The 19,124-nt window shown below is 37.1% G+C and overlaps 1 protein-coding gene across 3 annotated transcripts in view; it reads left to right on the top strand.

The window, feature by feature from the left end:
• Positions 1-19,124, top strand: part of scn5lab (sodium channel, voltage gated, type V-like, alpha b) — a 719,364-nt gene that overhangs the window by 604,040 nt on the left and 96,200 nt on the right. For all 3 annotated transcript variants that reach the window (XM_039753644.1, XM_039753645.1, XM_039753646.1), the window contains exon 19: positions 15,631-15,785. In XM_039753644.1, the coding sequence (XP_039609578.1) occupies positions 15,631-15,785 (155 nt within the window). The remainder of the gene's footprint in view (positions 1-15,630; positions 15,786-19,124) is intronic.

Below are 19,124 nucleotides of genomic sequence, written 5' to 3'. Positions count from 1 at the left end.
ATCTGCAAGGGCGAATGTCACCCACTGTACTTAACACATCTATACACCATTGAACAGCTGGAGTGTTTAGTTATGCATGATTTTAATATATCCAACAGTTTATTTTTTTCACCAGGGGTCTAGTCATTTGGATTTTTTGTTGCACTCTTCTAATAGTCTAATTTTAATATGTTCTATGTGTTTGTTATGTTTAGCGATGGTTTTTCATCTAGTGCTCTGTGCAGTGTTCTGGACCATACTACTGTGAAGCATTATTCCATCCATCCAACTTAGGAACATATTCACTCCTCTGCCAGAAACTGTAGGTTTAAAGCAGGAACTAACCTAGTTGGGATGCCAGTGCTTCACAGGACACACTTACCCTGGGCTAATGTAGATGTCATGATTAATACAATATACTTGCCTCTGGGATATGAAAAAAATTGTACCGCCCAAAGAAAATCTGCATCAAATAGAGAGAGCATACAAACTCTATATAGGCAATAATGAGACTAGAGTTTATGAAGCAGTATTTAAAGATAACATGCTTAAAGTCAAAAATTGAAACATGTGTCTTGCATAAGTGTTATGGCTCCCATATTCTGTTAACTGTAATTATCCAAATGTTGAACTGTAGTACCAAGACAATGCCTAGAAAAGAAGATACATCAGAATAAGAAGGTGGCTGGAGAACCAATGACTAAAAAGCCAAACAATAACCTAGAAGGAATTCCAGTGCTGATGCTGAGGGTGAAGTAATCATAAATCAGTTATCTAGATCAAGAGTTTTTAAAAAAATTTTAAATAATGGGCGCGTACAAGAAAGAAACCATTAAACAAAAACAATCATCTGTGAGTGAAAAAGTTTTAGAGAACAGTTTAAAAAATACTTTATGATAAGATGTTAAAATTGAGCTTTTCTCCCCAAAATTAAAAATGGCATAAGTCATGCAAATCTAGTGTCCTTCATTCCCCAAGAAATAATTATGGTGATGGCATCTTCATGTATTTCTCATCAGCAGAGAACTTGAACAAGTTAAAGTTCATGCAAATAGTATACCAAATCTTTCCTCACAAGTGGTACAGCTTAAAGATAATTTCTTTTTAATTTGTTTTCCATAATGTGCACTGTATTGATTTTTGGTAATTAACACTTAGTTTTCTGATTTTTCTAGAAATAAATGCTAGACTTAAAGCATTAACACCAAACACTGTAGAAACATTATCATGTGTATTTCTTAAACTTAGTGTTTAATGATTTAAATTAAAAGTGCTTTTGAAATATTCTAAAGCTAAAATACATATGAAAGAGATACAACTTTCTCTTATTAAAATGAGACAGATGTTAGTAGATTTTAGCATGCTGACTTACTAACAATGTTCACCTGACCAAATCTTCATGTATTGTCCTTTTCTTTTTAAATAAACTCGCATGTCTAATTTAGGATTTCAAAGAATGTAAAAGAGCTAAAATACATATGAAAGAGATAAAACTTTCTCTTATTAAAATGAGATAGATGTTAGTAGATTTTAGCATGCTGACTTACTAACAATGTTCACCTGACCAAATCTTCATGTATTGTCCTTTTCTTTTTAAATAAACTCGCATGTCTAATTTAGGATTTCAAAGAATGTAAAAGAGGAAGTCTTCTTTTTACAGTTTTCTTACATTAATATGATGCTTTTTTACAATGTTAGCTTTCTGTTGAATGTATATTTAGTATACCATATCATATAGTGCTTGCTTATCACATAGTACTTTAGAAACCGGTTAACCGTTACAACACAAAATGTGTTTTAAATGGAGGAAGCACACTTTTATTGAAGTCCAGAATTAATACAAGAAAGCCCAAATGCACTTATTTTGTGTGTTTATTACAAAAACAAAATTTACTAAGAGGAGAAACCAAAGTAAAAAAAATAAAACACTAAACACTACAGGTTTGATGGGCAAGAATATCATGTAATTGATCCTTTTCCACCTGTTAGGAGAGCTAGTCCACTTGTGCAACATAAAATGTGACACACAAGCACAATTAGTTGTACTGCTCATGATACATTGTTTTGCAGCAGCAGTTTGTAATGCGGGGTGCTGGGTTGCCGCCCCCAACCAAACTTTTAAAAATTCAACTTCAATTAATTAGGTAATGTGAAATAATCATGAAATAAATGTGTTTATTTGCTCAACATTCCTGGTGTCAGAGCATGTCAACATCCACTAAAAGCTGGTTTCCACTTGTATTTGTTTAATTTCTGTGTGGGAAAAAAAAATACCTATATTTCTAGAGTGAAGTATGCTGACCAAATGAAAGTCTATGCTAGTCCTTGATCTTATCGCAAGCTGGTGACCTGAGGCTCCCCTTTAATTGGTTGCTATCATATTTTTCTGGGAAAACATCTCTGTGCACCCAGCACACTCCCACATTTACTGGCAGCGAATTAGTATTGTTTTAGTTTATTTTAATCTAATGTGATTGGACAATCGTCGGTGCACTATTTCATGTTCACGTCCATGGTTCACAGTTCACACCTGCCATTTAATGTAACTACAGATGAACAAGCAAGATTTTAGGGAGATGGCAACTTCAAGTGTAATTTAAGAAATCAAAGAAAATGTGGTTATTTCTTTAATGAAATACCCCTTCGTAAATCGTTCACATGAAGAAAAACAGACGATGAGCTTAAACACTGACTTTTTCTCACTTTTGTTATGACAGACAGAGTTAGCTAACTGGATTTGGTGTAAGTAGTGCCTTTTTGTGTTTTCCCTGTTTGCTGTTTCAAAGTGCCTGTAGACAAATGGGGGTATGAGACCTAAAACATCTTTCTGAAAAATGCAAGTGGCATGAAAGTAGCTGCAGTCATCTAGAGTGTTTTTCAACCAGTGTGCCATGGCACAGTGGCGCACCATGAGAGTTACGCATGTGTGCAATGAAAATAATAATGTAGCACACTTGGGTCTGAACCTGAGAAGGACAAGTTCCACAGGTGGTTGAGACCTACCTGAAGAGGACAGGATGTGTCTCCTGGTTGCTAGAGTCCATCTGCCCTGGGTATGTGGCCACCAGCAAGTCTCACAGGGCTGGTGGATAGTGGGCATATGAATTGCCTGTCAGGCAGAGACGAGTGGGCAAATGGGTGAAGCAGAATGGAGATGCTTCTAAAGTACTCACTAAGTGCTGTGTTTGCGAATGCTGATCTCAGAGCTCCTATTTTACTGGTTTCTCCAGTAGTCTCACCCCTTTGGGTAGTTGAACAAGTGTGTGAGATATACTGTATATGTATGTGGTAAGTAAAATAGTGGTGCGCCTTGGGATGATTCTGGTTACAAAAAGTGTGCCACAACAGAAAAAAAGGTTGGGGAAAACTGATCTAGATAATAACATGAGGTTAATTTATTTGGCAGGCTTAGTGAAATGACTCAACTTAGGCAGAAAATAATTGAGAAATTTACAGGCCTGAAGGAAAGGAGGGAAAATTTATGTTCAATAAAATATAGGTATTCTAATCATAAAGGCAGAATAAGATTTAGGTTGGACTTGTCCTGTGGGTGTAATACACAACAAGTTTAAGGAGCGAGTTTTGTTTTAAGATCTAGAGGTTCTGTGAATCCTAAAATGTGAATTTGTGTCCAGGTGAGGTAATTCTGTCAAACTTGCATAGGACTGGCAACTGGCAGCAAGTGTAGAATGAAATTACAGTGGAAATTACTCTGTGGGTGTGCCAATTGATAAACTGGGATGCAAGACTTGAGAAAAATCAGAGGACCCCTGATTGTATGATGTGGATTTTTGAAAAACAATGGAAATGATCAAGAACTGGGCACCCAGTTAGCAGAAGCAGAATAAGATTTGTATTGGACTTATGCTATGGATGTGTTGTAGGACAGACAGAAGTCCACCACGTTGAAAGATTACAGAGGTGGAAGTGCGGACATTATGATGTGAGTTTTGACAGAACGGGGAACTGGGCAAGTTGGTGGAAATTTAGAGAGGGGTGTAGTATAAAATTTGGATGGCAGGTGCACCTGTTCCTTTCCATGTGTATAGGGCAAGTTATGGAAAGAAAAAGGCGACTGTGGATGTAATGGACTGAAGTCTTGGAGCACGGTAGAAATGGGAAACCTGGCATCATATTGAGCAGCATGGTGGAAAGGATATAATACATTTTAGCCTGGATTTGTCCTGTGGGTCTGGTACTGTGGGTCTGGTACTGCACAGGCCAAGATGTGCATTGATACTATGATGAGGACCACCAGAGTATGTGAAATGGCCAGATAGATAGATAGATATGAAAGGCACTATATAATGAATAGATGTTAAGGCACTATATGATAGATAGATAGATAGATAGATAGATAGATAGATAGATAGATAGATAGATAGATAGATAGATAGATAGATAGATAGATAGATAGATAGATAGATGTTTGGATAAGGGAGTGCAGTCCATTTTATTAAGGACCCGGGAGTACTTCCACTGCAAGGGCTACTGGCCGATAAAAGTACATCCGGGTCATATGGAAGTCCCATTTATTAGGGAGTGTATTTCCCTGCAGTGTCCTCTAGCGGCACCCACGGACCCCAGCAAGGCTGTGTTTCCGGACTACACTTCCCTACTGGTTCCGTACTGGGCACCGATATTCAGGGCCATTGCCATCTACCATACTGGTGGAATAAAGAGTCCCCAGTGACATCTTCCAGTGGGCTGTTCGTCCATCCACTCCAGACATCACTTCCGGGTCTGGCTCATTTCCCTTATTGGTCAGGATGCCCTTCTTCCTGCTTGGAGCCACCCATCCGTGTAAGGAACCACCCCCTGTTCTGGTTGGGATGCCCATCCAACCCCTGTGGCATTTACACACTATGTAATAGATAAGTGCTGCTTCAGTTTTCCCCGCCTCCCCAAAAACTGCACCACAGCCCAAATTTTTTTTGACCAGCCTCCACTGGTGTTTTTGATGGTGAGAAGCCACTGATTGCAATTGGTGCCCAAACAGCCCAGATGCTAAAACTAAAAGAAGAAGCAGCAACTGGATTCTCTACAATGAAGTCCGCAAGGACTAACTGAATCTTTTGGTCCTAGAAGGCTAAAGAGACTTTTTTTAAATCCAAATTTCTCCCTACACATTTACAGGTACAAAAATATAAGTGATAATGGAAGAAAGGATAGGATAGATTGGTAATGAAGCTATTCAAAGTAAACAAATGGTAAATGCGACTAGTAAATCAAACGTCAGAAACAATGTTTGCCTAACTTCTGAAAAACCAAGTCCTTAAATACTGATAACTTATAGAAACATCATACACCAACATGAGCACACAGTAACCAAATATACTATGGTGCCTTTACAGTAATGAGACAATAATACAAAATGCTTAACTGTGAAACGACTGTATGTCATCAGTGTTGGCTTCTTTTTACCCATTTTTCAGAACACTGTCCCGCCTCTTATAGCTACTACTAGTGCACAAGGAAGCCTACTACTATGCATTATTTCATTACCATAATGTTTACATGGTGTGGCATCCGGCTGGGGGTGGAGCCCAGCCGGGACGGCCAGGAGGACCGGAGGAGGGCTTGTACCTCCTCCAGACCGCGAGGTGGCGACCGCCCTGGTTGTATTGGGGGCCACGGGTAGAGGGCTTGGAAGCCCAGCCCTGTAGGGACCTGTGGCCACCGCCAGGTGGCGCCCCAGTGCCTGAAGAAACTTGGAACCCAACACTTCCGCCACACCAGGAAGTGCTGGGGGGAAGAAGACAGGGGACACCCGAAGGGCTTCTGGGTGCGCAGCCGGCACTTCTGCCACACTGGGGCGTGTCTGCGGAGGAATGCCGGGAAGCAAATGGAGCCCATCCGGGTTCCTATATAAGGGGCTGCCTCCCTTCATTCAGTAGCAGAAGTCGGGTGGAAGAAGGATGGAGCTGGAGAGAGGACTGGAGGCGGCCAGAAAGGCATTTAGACTGTGAAGCCTGGACTTTGGAGGATTGGTGCTGGAGGCACTGGGACGTGCACTAATTGAACTTGTAAATATATAATATTGTAAATAAACGTGTGTTGGGTGGAGAAACGATGTCCATCTGTCTGTGTCCGGGTCACGTTCCACAATGGTTAACAGTAAAATGTGTATTGTCACTTGGAACATATGGTCGAATATCTAGGTAGTGATTTAGGCTATCAAGTTTGCACTGATGCAGACATAAACTGTAGAATACAGTAGGTAAAGCCCAGGTTTCACCTACTGAAATGATAAAGATCAGGAATTCTAATCACCTATCCGTCCAAAACAATATCAAAATGTTCAACTCAAATGTTAAATCTACTTTATTATATTGAACTGAAATCTGCAAGATCTTTTTTAAAAAACAGTGAATATTTTCTAACCGCTGCCTTGAGAAAAGTCAAATATTCGTGAAATCCTTTGGAAAAATAAAATAAATCCTCTTAGATGTTATTTGATTAACACAGCCCAGCTAAGAAAAAGATATTGATAATAAAACACATAAAGCTAACGTTAGACTGTTATTAAATATTTACCATACTGACCTAAACTGTCTTTTAACTTATTAGAGACATCTGCAGTTTGGTATGGTAGCGCTGTGGTCAGTATGGCTTTTATCTGGAAATTTTTGTTTTTCATTTACATCCCAATGGGTTGTATGTGTGTGTTTTTGCCAAATCTACTTTGGCCTATTATATTTGAGTACTTAAGTGTGTTTATTACTGTAGTGTGCCCCATGCTGGACTGACATTCCATCTATGGTTGGCTCCAACCTTGTGCTCAGTATCTAAATAATTACAGCTGTCTTAGCAGGTGTATATTTCTTGAAGTGTGTAGTCAGAGTTGAGTAGATAGGTGAATAACATCAGAATTCTAGACACCTTGCATTGATACATCTACTGTATGTACAGATTCCTGTCCTGTCTGAAGCATTTTTCTCTGCATCCTAACTGAGAAGAAATTTCTCCACAAGAATGAATAAATCTGTTTCTTCCAGCCTAACATGGTAATATCATGCTCAAGTCAGGGACCAATTTTGAACTAAAGACAAGTTCAGAATTGGGTACACCCAGTGGTAGAGCAGCTACCCTCGCAAGTCAGTGGGCTTCAGACCCAAAGGGCCACTCCCATTAGACCTCCACAAGACTGACAACAAAAATATATATTTCTTTTTTGAAAACTAAAAAAATTGTGTGTATTTTTAAGTTAAACAAAACAGTGAGAAGTTGCTGTATCATATTGTGTGACATTAGAGGCAACAGACGGATTGGCAGGAGAGCACAAGTACAAAACAAAGAGTTGGATCATGATAAGACAAAGAAAATAAGCACTGCTCAAAGCAAGCAATTGGCACAACAAACCACTGCCAAACTATAGCGAATAAAATATCTATGCTAAATCAACAGCAGAAGACAGAACTGGGAAAATGCTATCACTGTGTCATAACCACAGATTAATCTGTCTCAGGTGAGGTGAGTATTGCAGCAAATTTGTCAGAGCAGGCTTCTTCTCCTTGTCCTCATTGCTTATCTCTTCCTTTGTGGATGACCACAAGCTTATTGATAAAGATATGCGGAGCAATCTTACAACATAAAACCCACGTAGAAATAAAAGCAATGAAAAATTTAAATGAAATAAGCGAACAATAACTGGCTTCTCAACATGTTTAATACGTTAACTCCATAGCAGTTGTCCATCGTACATCGACAAACTGTTTAGGCACAGCACAGGTTTCATATAATTTTATATGTGAGTAGACATTTGTTTGAATATGTTTACTGACATCAGAGGAGAAGCAGGCAATTGAAATACAGTAGAACACAAATGTAGCATTTTTAGGGACTAATGACAAAAAAGTGATAAAAATAGGAAAATGAAAATGACTTCTCCAAATATAGGCTAAGTATAATATAATATAATATATATACGTATAGGCCTGGATTCACTGTTTTTTATTATGATTAATAGTTATGATCAAGTTTAAAGTGTCCCGGTTTGGTCTGTTTAATTAGAAATTATTATTGTAATTTTCATCATTTCAGATTGTTTTTCCTTTTCATAAAAGCCACCGTGTTGTTAATAGCAACTGTGCTGCTGAGTTTGGTTTTTGAAACCAAAAAAAGGCTACATTAACACTGCAGCTCAATTTCCAATTTTTCTCTTATATGTGACACAGAGACAAAGTTTATGGAGAAGTCTGAATAGCTAAAAAAGATACAGAATCAAATTTCTCAGAAAGGATTTACATTGCTTTCATAAAAACTATTGCATCCAAACCTGTTTCAGTGCAATCTCAACAGCTCTGATTTTTTGTTTGCCATCACGAGTGTACAAATTTCCAGACATTCTGCACTTAAACAATATGAAGTAGCACAACAACAAGCATCTGTCTGACAAAATTCTTTTATTCATTTTGGACATTGAGGTGCGTTCAGGACAGACTTCTGCCCTCATATCAGATTTGGATCAGTCAGGAAGCAAAAATCAGTATATAATCACTTTTAACTATAATGTGAATGTAGCTTTAAAAGTCTTGCATTTCTTCAGACAATGGCTTTTTTATGTTCAACAACATCATCCAAAAAATGTTAAATGTGTAAAAACACGGAATATGGGAATGTTAAATCAAGATAGCACTGTAACCATTTTTTTTAGGAAGTGGTTCCTTCCTCCGTTATTGCAGGGGTTGCCACAAATTTTGTGCCATGCCATTGGGTATACCCACGCTCATACTGGACCAGTTTAAAGTTACGTGTCATCCATATCTGGTGTGAGTGTAAAAAGGAATACTTAGAGCCAAACCCTTACATACTAAATATAGCCAGGAACCAAATCCTGAAATCATGAGACAGTAGTGTTTATCACGGAATCATTATGCCATCCTATTAATAAAACGTTTTTGTTTAAATAGGACAGGCGTCATGCTGCTAAAGAAAATAATTGGACTCTGATTTTGAAATTGGTTGAAGTAGCCACAGCATTTGACTAGTAACGAATTAGGGAGCCAGTTCTTGTAGAAAAACTAATTAATTAGTAAACATGTATAATTTATTTTAACAATCACAACGGAGTATCATAAAAAGTAGCCCTGAATGGAGTGCTGTTATTTCAATATATTGCACATTCAATCGTACAATTTAATTTGCATGTCTTTGGTATTTGGGAGGAAAGCAGAGTAATTTTTGTAAGTATCAGCTAAGCCTCTTTGTTTGCCACATCTCCATGATTTTGGGTTAACTGCCCTTGCAGTGCCAGGCAGTGCTTTCAGTTATTTGTGGTTTCATTCATGAGAATGTTAGAATGCAGTCTACAAAAGGTTTTATGGGGCAATAATTTACAGTCCTACACCATGTGGAAAGCTGGCATTAATTTGCTTTAATCTGTTTCTCTGCACTAAAAGCATCCACTTTGTTGAAAGAACACATTTCTCTTGAATGACTCTCCAGTCATTTGCTGTTAAAACAGTAAGCCAAGTGGAAAAAAAGAAAAGTCATAAATCATAAGATGTAATCAGCCCAGGAAGGAAAATGGTAAATCTGAGCATCTCTTAACATGAAATCAAGATGAAAGTTAAGTTAGCAATGTCAAAAATGTATACATTTTATACTTTTCTCTGATTATGAATAAAAAAGGTAAATTTCATACAGATGATAATAAAAACATTTTTGCTTAAATATTAACTCCAGTCAGACTGGACAAATTTATTTTGGCTTTCTCTTGTAACTATGACTTTGAAGTGGATGTCTGTCTCTCTTTTCTGTGTAAGAGGAACAATTTCCCAGGTGTATGTCTGACCTTTTGTAGTTTGATTATGAATTCCATCTCTTCTCCTGTCACCTCAGGAGCCCCATTCAGATGGGTGTAACTAGAATGAATAGTTTCTCACAGGTTGTACCGTCCTTCTTGGTTAGTCTTTTATTTGTCATGTTTCCATTGGTATGTCTTCATAGTCACAATATTTTGTTGCAACCTGATTAGAAAGAAAAAGTGAGAGAGAAAGATCAAGACGCTGTAAAACATCTAGAGTTCTTAATTCACTCCCCAATGATATAACATATGCACAAAGATGTTGTGGCTGGAAAAGTTTTACAACAACAACAACCTTTATTTATATAGTACATTTTCATACAAATGGTGTAGCTCAAAGTGCTTTACAAGATGAAGAAAGAAAAGTTTATATGAAACAAAATTAAGATTAGGCAATACTAAGTAAAAAGAATAAAGTAAGGTCAGAAAAAACAAACAAAAAAAACTTCACATGGGCTGGAGGAAAAAAAAAATCTGAAGGGGTTCCAAGGCCAAGAGACTGCCATGGCACCACTGGGCATTCTACCTAACATAACTGATTTAAATCAGTCCTCATAGTTTTCAAGCTTCACGTGAAAGAATTTGATAATAATGGAAATCTGGAGTACTGCCTTCAGTCCATCAGTGTAGGGACTGTATGGTGCCTTGATCAGTTGGTGGTGTTACAGATTGCCACCACAGAATAAACAGAAAAAGAACAGTGCAGAATAGTAGGAATTAGTATGGATTACGGAGTCTTGATGAAAATGATAATTTAATGCACATATAGTTTTAACAAGGATACTCTACAATGTAGCTTTGGGAAAGCCATGTTAAAATAATGAATGTTTAGCAGTTTTTTTAAATGCTCCACCATATTAGCCTGGCAAATTTCTGTCATTAAACTATTCCAGTTTTTAGGTGCATAACAGCAGAAGGCTGCCTAACCATTTCTTTTAAGTTTAGCTCTTGGAATTACAAGCAGACACTCATTTGAAGAGATAAGGTTACAATTTGGAGTATAAGGTCAGAGGCATTCCAAAATACAGGATGGAGTGAAATTATTTAAGGCTTTGTAAAAAATTAGCAGTATATTGAAGTCAATTCTGAATGGCACAGTAACCAATATAATGACATCAAAACTGGTGAAATGTGCCCAGATTTTCTTTTCCCACTCAAGATTCTGGCAGCTGCATTCTGTACTAGTTGCAACTGATTGATGTTTTTCTTGGGTAATCCTGAAAGGAGGGCGTTACAGTAATCTAGTCAACAAAAAACCAAAGCGTGAGCTAATTTTTCAGGATCTTGCAAAGTTATAAGGGATCTGACTTTTACTATATTCCTTAAGTGAAAAAATGTTGTCTTGGTTATCTGAATTATATTTAAAATTTAGGTCAGTCTATAATAATTCCTAAATTCTTTATCTCCATCTTGTCTTTTAAGATTAACGGATTAAGTTTATTTCTAATACCCCCACTGTATCTGTTTTCTCTTTATTTAGTTTGAGAAAATTACTACTTATTCATTCTGAAACAGAAGACATTGGATCAGTGAACCAAGGGAGTTGGGGTCATCAGGCGCTATTGATAAATCAAGTTTTGTGTCATCAGCGTTGCTGTGGTAGTTCACATAATGGCTTGAGATAATCTGACCTAATGGAAGCATGTAGATTGAAAAGAGCAGTGGACCCAAAACAGATCCTTGTGGAACAATTTATAGAATATCATGTGTCTTTGAAGTATAATTAACACAACTAACAACAAATTTTGTACCTGTTTAGTAATGCTTAAACCAATTTAAGACATTGCTGGAGAGCTCCTCTCACTGACTAAGGCAATTTATAAGAGTATATTTGTGAATTTCCCTTTGGGATTAATAAAGTATCTATCTATCTATCTATCTATCTATCTATCTATCTATCTATCTAGCTATCTAGCTATCTAGCTATTGTGATCAATAGTATCAAGTATTACCCTCAGATTTAAGGGGATGAGAACAGATAAACAGCCTCTGTCCTCATTAACCCGCAAATCTTTTATTTATTTTACCAGTGCAGTTTCTGTACCGTGATTTGTTTTAAAGCCTGACTGAAACTTGTCAAGAATAGCATGTTTATTCAAGTGATCATTTAGCTGCGTAATGACTGCATTTTATAGAATTTTACTTAAGAAAGACAGGTTAGAAATAGGTTTAAAATTGTCGAAAACAGAGGAGACGAAATTATTTTTCTTGAGCAGGGGTTTAACAGCAACAGTCTTAAAACAGTCCTGAAGACCCCCATATCTAATGATGAGTTTACTAGCTAGTTGGTATTGGGTCAAGGACAGGTGGAGGGTTTCAGTTGAGAAATAATTAAACAATAGATTGGGTATATCTGTCCTGGTGAAAGAATTTAGTTCTCTTAAAATGGAATACTGGAATTTAATAGAATCAGGTTTGGGAGTAAGTACTATATTATTTCTAATATCATTAATTTTGTTTTTAAAATGTATAGCAAAAATCTCACAAGTTTCACTGGTATTTTTTGGAGGCATTCCATTGAGTTATCTGGGTTTAGCAAATGATCAAAGTAAAGAATAAAATTCTTGGTTTACCAGCATTATCATTTATAATTTTAAAGAAGTAGCACCACTTCTCAAGACAGACTATGTTGTTATATTCCTTTATATTAGCCTTCAATATTTTATAGTGAACTATTAATTTATTATCCATTTACGTTCAGCTCTCCAGTATGTACTCTTTAAATCAGACACTGTTTGTGTCTTCCAGGGAATAGTAGTGACGGAGGATTTCTTAACTATCTATTCAGTAGTGACCATGTCAGCAGCAGCTCTCACTTTAGCACCAAAATTTTACACCTCGCTATTTACATTATTATCACTATTGCAGTAAGCACTACAAATGAACTGGTTGTTTAGATTGTTAGCAAACTTTGAAGCTGCAGATGTATGAAAATAGCGTTTTTTAACAATACATTTCTCATTAGTTGCAGCTGTCAGTATTTCTACATTAAATAATGTGACAAAAAAGATCTGATATACCAGTATCCACGATCTGCCTCACATCAACTGTTTATCCTTTAGTAATCACTACATCGACCATGTGACACCCACCCACCTCCCCATCTATGTGTGGGCTGGCTAACATGCTGGCTCAGATCAAAAGAGTGCAAGAGATTCATAAATTCTTTTGCTTTCAGGTCACACTGTTTATTGATATGAAAATTAAAGTCACCAACAATTAGGAACTCTGTCATAGTTAGTTATTATAATTGACACAAAATCCAAGAATTTCTCAATGAAAGACACATTATATTAAGGAGTTCTATACACGGACAATACTAGAGACTGAGAAACTCCTTGAATAACAATGGCAACATACTCAGAAGACGCGAACATGCCAAAGACAACATTTTTACACTTTAACTGGCTCGAGTAAATACTCGCTAAGCCACCGTCTTTTTTACCTTGGCGAACCGAATAAGTAAAGCTGTAATTCGGAAGTGCAGATTCAATTAAAAGAGCTGCACCATCAGAGATGAGCCACATTTCAATTAATGTAAGAAAGTCGATTTTCCTATAACTAATAAGATCATTAATGTAAAACATCTTGTAGTTAATGCTGTAACATTTAATAATGCCATATTTAATTTCTTGGAAGAACAGTGCTGTGTTGACAGAGTGTTACTGTTGCGCGAAGTGGTAATTAAGTTATTTCTGTTAATGCAGCTTTGATAAAAATTTTTTATTTAATCTATAATCTGTTGTTATAGTTTCAATACAGTGCACTTCTAGAGGTGGAATGGTAATTAAATTATTCGCATTTATGCCACATTGGGTTTTTTACTTAGACAGAGGTTGGTTATTATAGTATTAATGCAGTGCACATTTGAGGAAGAGCTTGCTACAGAGTTATCATATCCTAGCAAGGCATTATGGAAAGAATTTGGATTAGAATAACATAGTCAGGAGAGACAAATTGCCTTACTGATGTTTTCAGAGAGGACCCTATTAGGATGCAGACCGTCTTGCCTGAAGAAATGCAGCCTCTTCCAGAAGAGATCCCAGTTGTCCAAAAACCCGATGTTTTGTTCCTTGCAGAAGCCTTTCAACCAGTTGTTTAATGCCAGCAGATAACTGATCATCCAATTTTCTAGCCAGAGGTAAGGGACCCGAAATGAAGATTCTCACTTCCAAGGTCCTGTCCTTCGTGATACTAATAAGTACTGTGAAATCCACTTTAAGAACCTCCAACTGTTGGTATCTCAAGTTGTTTACTCCGGAATGTATTACAGTGGTCCCCATTGCCCTGTCCTTGGGCCTCTCAAAGACTGCTGGCGCTCTTCTCGTAACATCTCATATATGCGTTCTGGGAAAACAAGAAGCAAAAGATTTTTGTTTAGGGAAAGAAATATTGAGGTTTCATATGATAAAATCTCTAAAAACAAATACATCACCCAGGACTGCGGGCATGGTGGGGGAGCGGAGAGGGGTTGAAATGGTTCTGGATGGAGATGCTTGCATGAGCCAATGGAGTTGATCTAACCTTAAACCCTTTTCTCAGCTGTCAGCACATATTTTAGTTCAGCTCCACAGTTGTCATATGCACATTTCTTTTCGGACAGGCAGTATAAAGTATGCAGAAAGAGTACATGATAGGAACAGTGGTTAGTCTTGCTCTCCTAAAGTTCCAAAGTGTAGAGATAATGTCCCAGCCTAGGCACTGTCTCTATTTTCTCTCTGTTTCGGCATGACTTTTCCATCCACATTCGAAAGATGTGCTAACCACACTAAATAGAGACCCCAAATTAGCCTAGTTTGGGTATATAGGTAATAGCCTGGCACCTAGTTCCTAACTTGTGTCTGATTCTGCTGGAAGAAATCATTCGCTTTGAAATAAAGCGTATAACAAAATTAGTTAATGTGCAGATGTTCACTGGCCATTTTAATTTAATTGTGAGCACAAAGTGGAGGAATAAACTGAGTTGAGATTCTTTTTTTTTAATTTGACCTCTCTTGAAGTTTTACTTTATTTGTTTGCTGTAATATTCCCCTGTTGAGTCTTGAGTTAACAACCTGTGGTGTGAGAACATTTTTACTAATGAAGACTTTGCAGTTTACTTTGAAAATTGAGTGGAGCCAACCCTACCTGCATACTCAAAGAATGACAAATATTTTTACATATTTACTGAAAATGCTTTACTGTAAATTGTAAATATAATTTTGTAAAATGACATTTGGTGTGTGTATGCTGTGCTGTGTATGTATGTGAGTAATAGGTTTGGATGAGGTGTGTGTGTACAGAGTAGTTTGTATATGTGCCTATGAAGAGATGGTGATATATTGTGTGTAAGTATGGGACTGGTGTTGACGAGTGTGTGTGTGTGTATATGTATTTGCATGAGTTGGATGGTGAGGTGGCTTTGAAAGGAGCAGTCTGCATGGGGTGGAGGAGAATTGGAATGTTTGGGAGAGGAGTGGTGGAGTACATGTGTATATGGGGCTGTGGGAGTAGAAATTGTGTGTGTGTGTGTGTATGGGATGGAGTTGATGATTTTATGGAGTGATAGAGGAATAGAGTGTGTGTGGGGTATCGGGGGAGAAGTAAGTGTGTGTATGTGTTTGTGATAAAGGGGATGGAGTGTATTTGTTGTGTGGATAGGGTGTGTGTGTATTTACATATGTGTTTGTGTAATATTTATGTATATTTGTTGGATTGTGTGTGTAAACAAGATAATGGTAGTGAAGTTTATGGTTATATGTGAAATAACTAATGTTGTAGACATGAAAGGGGATAAGAATAATCAGAAATGTGCATGAATAATTCTTCTGTTGAGATATTAAAATTTGAATTTTTTTGATCAGCATGCGTGCGTCGTTTTCCATGCTGTGAAATTAACACCACACAGGGAGTCGGCAGAGCCTGGTGGAGGCTAAGGAAAACCTGCTACCGAATTGTTGAGCACAGCTGGTTCGAAACATTCATCATCTTTATGATTCTTCTGAGCAGTGGTGCCCTGGTGAGTTATTATGATTTCTTCTTTGCATATTGTACATGCTAACAATGTTATTTACCCTTAGGAAATATGTGACTCTGAACCCCACTTTCCCCACTCCCTTTCATCCAAGCCCTCTTGTTTCTTCTCAAATGGGCTGTATGATGGTTACACACTGACTTATGTTTATACTTCATCTTAATCTTTGATTTAGATGGTAAAACAATAGTGGAATATGTAAATCTGCAAGAGTTGAATCTAACAAAATAGCTTATGAATAGAAGTTATACAAATTTTGGAGCTGTCCAGATAGTGAAGAGCATCTTTAGGTAACACTGTCACACAAAATAAAAATGGTTGTTTAAAGACATTGTCCTGCAGACAGAGGACAATGCCTCAAGTTGCAAAATGGTGCCATCATCCCAGCCTTTTATGAGCTTGAGTCCTGGAAGCATCAATTTAAGTCAAACAGTTATTTTCCATCTTCCTGAAAACCATAACCAATAATAAGTTGTCAAGATGTCAGCATTGCAAATTGACAAAGCTTTTATAAAACTACATTTTGAACGTAGGAGGATTCACTTTGGTAAAAGGAATTATGTCTAATAAATTATATCTGCTGTTTTCCTTTTGGATCTTCCATCTCAGTAATTCATTTTAATGTTTCTTCTTGACTCCATCTCTGTGCTCAGCCTGTAATGGTACACTTGTGCTAATTGAGTTATTTCAAATTGCGGAATGTTTATTGTCAATATGCAGACATAAACACAGTCTGTTACTTTTTTCAGTGTTGATTCAGCAAAAAACAGGACATAAAGAGTCAAACATGACACAGTTAGGCTTATTTATTAATGCATTTCATAATTAAAATACATTAGTACTGTCTTTGAAAAACCTAATAGAAATTAACTGCTTTTTAATGTTAATATCAACACGTGAAAATATGTGACAGTAATGAAAGTTGAGCCTCCATATGCAGTTGTAAAAACATTATTAAAACTTAGTACTCCACACACACCACTTTTTCCAAATACAAATGTACACAAAACCATGTACAGCTCATTTTATTTACCCACCTTTACCATTACAGTCACAACAACCATAAATCAGTTCAACACAACACCCATTCACACATGCAATCCTTTGTAGGCAAATATGGAGCCATCAGTTAAGTGTTTGGGGGTGTGAATGGAGACGTACTTCGATTGGGGAGACTGCAAATTCCATTCAAACAGTTCTTTTGGCAAAAATTTGTCTATAGTCAATGGCATGGTGCCACTCTGTTACTTATTAGTTTGATATGCAAGTAACAATTTCGCTGTATAGAGTTTAGAGTGGATTCGGAAGTTACTCAAACCCCTTCTCTTTCTGCACCCTCTTTTGTGTATTATATATCATTTTAAATAGATAAATTTACCTATCAATCTACACTCAATACCCTTGAGACCCTTGAAGAAAACCTGCTTCAGAGTTCATGAAGCCACAGACTATAATGGCAATTCACCTTTCAGCATGGCAGTGACATGAAGCATATAGCCAGGGCAACACTAGAGTGGTATTAGGACAAGTCTGCGAGTGGCCTAGCCAAAGGCCAGACTTGTAAACCTAAAAAGAACATCTGTACAGAGACTTGAGGATTGCAGTTTACTGATTCTTCACATTCAGTCTAACAGACTTTGGGAGGATGTGCTCAAATCCAGGTCCAGATCTTGTGGAGACTTACCCATGAATTTGTAAACATTTCTGATAATGTGTTTTTACTTTGTCGTACAGTAATGGGTTATTGAGCATAGGTTGATGGGCAAAAATGGCAAATTTACCCATTTTAAATTTTATTTACAGCATAAAAAAGTGAGCATAAGGTGAAGGTGTCTGAGTACTTTCCGAATCCACTGCAAGTGACAATCCTACTACTATGAAAATCTTCCTTATATAATACTAAACAGTATAGAGTTCTAGTTCGAATTAACTTTCCACCATGCCACATATATATGACCTAGTTTTTGTAGATAATGCAGCTACTAGTTTCTCACTATTATGTGAGATGTGTCACTGAATTTTCTACTGTTTGTTTTCCCTATACCTATACTACCCATTGTGGTTGAGAGTGATTTCCTCTCATTTCAGCACCTTTTTAACTCTGTTCAATCTTACAGGGCTGTTGGTAGTTTTAGATTGTTGGTAAATCTTTAATACTTTTGATTTATTATCCACCTGCTAGTATAATGTTACCTCATATTTTGCAGCAAGTCAAGTTCATCCTGGAAATATACAGTAGTAATGTCTTGCTTCATACTGACCTACAATATCCAAAAGACTTATTACACCTGTTTTTAGATTTTAGGCTACTTATATTAGAACGAAAAATGGTTTTCTCCTTTGTCTTTTACTTGCACGTAGTATAGTAGAAAGTGTTACTGCTTCACATTGTAGGCAATATGGTTCAAATCTTGACCTAATTACTGAGTTTGCATATATTCCCCATGTCCAAATACATTTTCCACATATACTCTGTTTCCCCCTGTACCCTAAAGATTTGCAGATGTTAGGTTGATTGGTGACTTTAAATTTGTCAGGTGTGGTGAAGTGTAGATACAGATATGTACCTGAATGTGTCCAGCAATGGACTGCATTGTGGCTTTTGTTCCCTGCAAATTAAAATTACATTAAGTGGGTTCAGTAAACTGATGGATGAATGGAGTTCTACTTGGGTTTAATTAGTGTGCTTTGTAAATAACCAGGGTTAGGAATATTGTTTAAAACTCCTGGAGCAGTCTTCCCAAGAGCTCCCTCTGGCAGACCAGGATGCCATAGCACATATGAGACTCAGTTCATCACAAAAGGGTCAGTCTGTTAATATGGGATACCCCATCTACCACTAATTGGTCTAAAGAAATTCTTCAGTCTATCTATTGTTCCCCTGTAAACTCTGTCTCTGTTTCTGTCTCTCTGTCTCTCTCTCTCTCTCATATCCTTACTTTCAGTGTTCTTTCAATAGATGTGTCATACCAGCACTTGGTGGTATTCTTTTTTGATACTGTTATGATGTAGCAGGCATTTGACCAATAAATTTAGTTCTACAGCTCATCTCATTACTTGTTTAATGGTGCGAAGCCACTGATTGTGGTGAGTACCGTAATAGTCTTGACATTAACCCTGACAGAACCCTAAAAATATGGTCCCATATGTGATGAGGAGAACTGAAAAAACTTAACATGTCTTGCAATGAATATCTCTGTATTAAGCACTTGTGGTTAGTAAATGAATTTGAATTACATAACATGCTTCACTAAGTTTACTACTTGTTTGGTAAATGCCCCACATATTACTTTCGAGGTCACTGCTCACAAAAATAGGCAAACA

Source organism: Polypterus senegalus, chromosome 5 (genome assembly GCF_016835505.1).
Source record: "Polypterus senegalus isolate Bchr_013 chromosome 5, ASM1683550v1, whole genome shotgun sequence".
NCBI lineage: Eukaryota > Metazoa > Chordata > Cladistia > Polypteriformes > Polypteridae > Polypterus > Polypterus senegalus.
Note: the sequence above shows the minus strand (reverse complement) of the source record. Positions and strands in the feature narration are given on the sequence as shown.